Source organism: Pelobates fuscus, chromosome 11, assembly GCF_036172605.1.
Source record: "Pelobates fuscus isolate aPelFus1 chromosome 11, aPelFus1.pri, whole genome shotgun sequence".
Lineage (NCBI taxonomy): Eukaryota > Metazoa > Chordata > Amphibia > Anura > Pelobatidae > Pelobates > Pelobates fuscus.
Genome location: NC_086327.1, coordinates 15126024 through 15132023, shown reverse-complemented (window position 1 = coordinate 15132023; position 6000 = coordinate 15126024). Strand labels below are relative to the sequence as shown.

Here is a 6000-nt window from a genome sequence, read left to right as displayed (position 1 = left end):
ATGTGGCCGTACTTTATTAAAATATGCTTACATTGCTGAGTCATTGGCACAGCGTGGATGAAAATCAATAGAAGAGATTACCTATACAGATTTTACGCTTGACTGAGTATCTCTCGCATTGCCCATCTCGAGGCACCTGATTAAAGAACAAACCAAACTCTTTTGAAATATGTGGCAGTTTTTCAATGTAATAAATATTTAGCTTAAAAAAAAATAATATTTCAATTTAACCCTTTGTGTGCATAAAGTTTAAATGTATCCATATTTGTGGAAAGGGAAAAGTTAATGCTTTATGTTAACTTTACAACACTCTTTCTCTTGAATTACCTGACAGTTTATCTGTATATCTTGCTGGAATCAGCAAAATTATGGGCGGTTCTAGAGAGTAACAAACGTTTAAGTCACTTGACAAATATCCTGCAGAATTTAAAAGAACAGCTCAATGCAAAATATCGTATCTGAAGCACACAGCAAGATCAATCCAAAGGTAACCTTTTATATTAAAATTATTAAAATGGAGAAGCCATAGACAAAGATTATAAGCAATTAGCATTCAACATTCCAAACACATTGTCAAACATTCTGACATTATCCTGGCATTCAGCTATTAACATCACAGTTTAATATAAAAACACAATTGACAGGTTTAATAAAGCAAATAAAAGACTATGCACATCTCATAAGTCAAATTATTCACCAATGTGCTGTCTTAATCCATTTTATGGCAAAGTACATACGTGCTAGATAGTTTTAATCTGTTTGTTGTCAAAGGCTTAATATAGTAGAATGGATGAAAAATCAATTATGAAGTAATACCAGACTAATGTGACTATTGTTATAAAATGAGAAAAGATGCAGCATGGAATTCTGAGTTCTCTAGGAATTTCACTTTTCTGTCGGAAGATAAAAAAAATCTGATTGAAGCGAGAAACAAAAACAAAAAACGTAACTCACTGTGAACATTGCGGTCTAAAAAAATTAATCACATTTTCCTATATACTAACATGCGTAAAATGACACTGACATTCCTTCCAAATTCTATGCAAATTTCAGAGGCAGGTGAGTGAACGAGAATCAGCAAGAATTGCAGAAACAGATGGTTTCATTGAATAATAAAAAATATATATATATATTATCCATTGTTTTACTTAGCAGCTTAAATCAAGTTTATAACATGTAAGATGAACCTTTTCATTTATCAGGATTCTGTATGTGAAAGACTTTTCTTTTTAATATTTTGTGCTATTGAATTCCTACGGGAGAGTTATCGAGGCAAAACAGGTGCTATGTTGAGTGCAAGGTGCTACATGTTGAGAAACATTCTGTTGGTTTCCACGGTGATGCCACTAATATTTATCTTGCCCCAGTGTAACACCTGTTTTTTTGCCTTAGTAAATCTCTCCCTATGTTTCGTAGAGTAACATGGCAGTTGGACATTTTAGGCTAATCAGGTGCTATTCTGTGACGAAGTGCTATATTAGGAGCAATCCCCATAGAAACAAAAAATGTCTATTCAAATCTGTACTTTGCATCCAGAATATCACCTGTTTGACGTGATAAATATCCTTCATCTCACAGACTGAAAGCTCTTGTAGTGGTAACAGTTTAGTGCGTTGGTTCACGATAGTGCAAATTTTTCCACTGTTAAAAAAATGCTTGTTTCATTTTTTTTTTTAAAGGGAAATAGAAATACAAAATAATAAAATGTAAACTATAGAACTATACACACGTTTTGGGTGTTCATAGGCACAAAAGGTTCTACTCATTGTTGTTTATCGTACACTGGTGTCCATGTATTCTCATTTTATACAGTTTGCTACCATAGCTGCTATTTTTTTTTTTTTTAAACTATTAATTATATACGATATGTTCAGAAGAAGTGTCTAGGAAAAAAACATTTTGTATTCAAAATTATTTTCCATTTTTCACTATATGGCAGTAAATATATTTTTTTCCCAGCCAAGTTCGGAACCAGATGACGGTAAATATAGCTTTGTTCATATTGTCGCTGAAATCGTTTTTACAGAACATACTCTGGAATTGTCCTTCTGTTCCTTCATGAACACAGATGAAAGTTTCCGCTTTGAAACATTGTACTTAAACTGCAACGTCTTCCAAACTTTGTAGAAGCCTTGATCCACAGAAGAAGACAAAAAGTAGAAGATGAGAGGATCGATAAATGCGTTGCACGTGCTGGGAAGGAGAGCTAATCTTCTCCATTCAACACTCTCATTTTTTACAAATCCTACCACGTGTGAAATATTGTATGGGGCAAAACACACAATGAAGACTGTCCAGGTGGTTACTGCAACGCGGACTGCTTTCTTCTTGTGTTTGGCATGCATGCAAGACCTCATGAGAATTCGTATACAAGATGCATAACAGAATGTTGTAATACTCAACGGCAAGAAAAACAAAACAATGGACATCTCCAATCTTACAGGAATGATCACAGACAACTGTTTCTCCGTGAAATTATCGTAGCAGAGCTTCTTGCCTTCGTCATTCATGAGAAAAAATTCCAGACTTCCATTTTGTGTGGTTTCTATTAAAAACACGAAGACAACATGACCAATGACAATTGCCCATAAGCATAAACAGATAAGGCAAGAGTATCGAGGCTTCTTGTAAATCTTGTACTTGATAGGGAAAGCGGTACTCAAGTAGCGGCCAACACTTACAGCACTCAGGAAGCAAACACTGGCATAGATGGTGGTAAAGTGGAAGAAATTGAAGAGTGGACATAGAATGGCAGGAAGTGTCCAGCCAGAGTGAAAAGTCTCTTTTATTTTCATGGGCAAAACCATCAAAAACATCAAGTCAGAGATACATAGGTTTATCATGTAGATAAGGTTGGGAGTCAATCTTCTTCGAGCCTTCTTGAAGAAAATATAAAGTATGAAAATATTGGCAGGCAAACCTAAAATCATCGTTACTACATAGATTGACAATGACAAAATACACTGAGACATTTTACAAGCACCCAGTGGTTCTCAGGAAACTGGAATCGGAATACATTTTTCCTTCGTTGGTATGACTATTGACCATGTATAAAAATCCTTAAAAAGGAAGCAGTCAGAAGTCTCTTAACAAGGCATCTCCATAACACAGTCGATGATATTTCTCCAAGGCTCCGTTCTTGATTGACCTAACAGAGCGATCCCATAACGTAGTGAGCCCAGCAAGGAATGAAACATGTTATGTATTTTGCAGATAGCTATAAGCCGAACATTGAATACATGGAGCAGAGATAATAGATCTTCTATTTTCATGTACTAAATGGATGTGAAATGGCCCAGAAAGATTGCTGATCTACACTAATGATTTCTTCAATAGGCCTAGTGAACAACATACGTGTTAACTGGTCCATAAAGCAATAAATTTATAACCGAGCCCATAATGTGGATGTAACCATTCTACGGCAACAGAGTGTACACAACAGCGAAAACAAACATTTTATACACCTTTCAGGCAAAAGGTTAAGTATGAAATTTTATTCTGCCACTGATTTCATAAGATAGGGATTTGCTCTATCGCATGAAAAACAACTTATCCAATAAAGCAATGGAGAGAGCATTAAATAGTACAGGATATCACTAGCATTCTAAACATCGATACAGGTGATGTAATGAACCATAGATACAGTTGAAGTGGCAAAATCTGTGTCAAGCACTCATACAAGGAAATCTGTCTCCAGTAAAAACAAACGAAGAGACAATATGAATTAAGTATGCATTATTAACAATATGGGCTTATCATTATCTCAGTAACTTGCACCTCCCACACCTCACCCTTCTGCCAGTCCCTACATTGGCTTCCTGTAAGAGATAGGGCTCAATTTAAAATTCTGGTTCTTGCTTTCAAATCTCTACATAATGCTGCTCTCACCTATCTATCCTACTTAATACACAAGTATGTCCCGTCTAGGCCCTTACGATCAGCTGAAGACTTACATCTATCTTCTGTCTGTACTCCCACCTCTGATGCTCGCCTTCAAGACATCTCCAGGGCTGCACCGTTCCTGTGGAACTCACTTCCCTCCTCCGTTAGATGCTCACCCAGTCTCCACTCCTTCAAAAATCATTAAAAACCCACTTCATCATAAAAGCGTATAAATTAAACTGTCAATAGCTCCCAACTGATTCTTCTCTTGCAACTGTCATTACCTTTTGTGTCACTATACCCCACTCCCTCTATCATGTAAGCACATTGAGCAGGGCCCCCAACCCCTATGTTCCTGAGTGTTCAACGTGTCTGGTTACAACTACATGTCCGTTCGTCCACCCATTGTAAAGTGCTGTGGAATTTGACGGCGCTATATAAATAATAACATAATAATAATAATAATAACAATAGTATTTATGATATATTAATACTTGGACTCAGAGAAATTACAAGGGAACTGGAATGGGAGCAATGTATGTAAAACACAGACTAAACATAATTTTCTTCTTCTTTTTTATTTTTTTTAATTCTTTTAGATTGTATGTCTTATATATTTATCAAGAAGACTGGAGGGGTCTTCCTACAACATAAACGATTCTTAAGGGTAATTTTAATTAATGTATTCTTGCCCACTTTTGGTGAGCATCTGTGTTATATATAAGTATTCTCTGATTTTGAGAATGTTGGATTTGGATACAAGAGTTGCAGAGTTTTTGGTTAAGCAACTGACTAGTGCAATGCTTGCAATTCAGGGCTAGGAGATTAAATAGTTTTCTTGATGCGGTGAAAAGCCAATTGAGGACAAGATAAGCAGAAGAAAAGCTACGAGAAAAGTAGTTCAATCTGGTGTCTGTAAACCTATATTGGTAGGAGTTAAATTGGAGTTATAATCAGGAAGGTTGAGAAGGAAAATGCTGCAGTAAAGGTTATCCTAGTGATGCCTTTTCCTTCTGACGAGTAACATAGTGTAGTCTGACACTTCTTCCCTGTGCTATCACTCTACTCCTGTAGTACATTGTTCTGACCTCTTCCTTTCTCTGTGACTGGCTTCCTGAACCCCACGTTGTATCTGTTCCATCTCTGGAGTTATATACTATGCCAGATCCTTGGTCTCTTGTTTCTGCAAAGCAATAATCGTAATTTTTCCAATGGCAAAACCCCTGTGCTGCACTATATCCCCAGTATAGTTATATACACTGTACTTTTTGCCTACAAAACTGCATCTCTTCTCTCTGCAGAACTATTTACCATCTTCTTTCTTCTGGTGTAGAGTGATATTTACATTCAAATGACTTGTTCTGTTTCTTTACCTTGTGCAAAGCATTCACCCACACGTTATCCCTTTCCTTTAGCACACTACCCAAGTGTCTGTTTTAGGAGGGACAGTCCCTATATCCAAGCCCAAATTCCTCTGTCACTCTTTTATATCCTAATGTCCCTCTTTTCTAGGAGCTCCATATTGTTATTATTGTATAACAGAGCTCCAAAGCAATAATACTCCCGGTAATTTGTTTTTAAATGACAACAAATGTGTTTAGAAATCAATCTGTGTAAATAAAACACATATACTGAATACTATTCTACCAATCTACCTCCCTAATACTTCCCTTACCTTTTGTGTCCCTTTACCCAACTCCCTCTATCATGCAAGCTCATTGAGCAGGGCCCTCAATCCCTCTGTTTCTGTGTCACTATACCTCACTCCCTCTAGCATGTAAACTCACTGAGCAGGGCCTCAATCCCTCTGTTACTGTGTCACTATACCCCACTCCCTCTAACATGTAAACTCACTGAGCAGGCCCTCAACCCCTCTGTTACTCTGTCACTATACCCCACTCCCTCTAGCATGTAAACTTACTGAGCAGGGCCCTCAATCCCTCTGTTACTGTGTCACTATACACCACTCCCTCTAACATGTAAACTCACTGAGCAGGGCCCTCAACCCCTCTGTTACTGTGTCACTATACCCCACTCCCTCTAGCATGTAAACTTACTGAGCAGGGCCCTCAATCACTCTGTTACTGTGTCACTATACCCCACTCCCTCTAACATGTA

General features: G+C 37.2%; 1 protein-coding gene across 1 annotated transcript; it reads right to left on the bottom strand.

The window, feature by feature from the left end:
• Window positions 1–1997: 1997 nt before the first annotated feature.
• LOC134576740 (free fatty acid receptor 3-like) lies at window positions 1998–2930 on the bottom strand. The gene has a single exon (XM_063435454.1). The coding sequence runs from the start codon at window positions 2928–2930 to the stop codon at window positions 1998–2000; it is 933 nt and encodes a 310-aa protein (XP_063291524.1).
• Window positions 2931–6000: the final 3070 nt, after the last annotated feature.

Excerpts from the sequence above, each read along its gene's own strand:
- LOC134576740 (XM_063435454.1), bottom strand. The coding sequence starts at position 2,930 with ATGATTTTAGGTTTGCCTGCCAATATTTTCATACTTTATATTTTCTTC.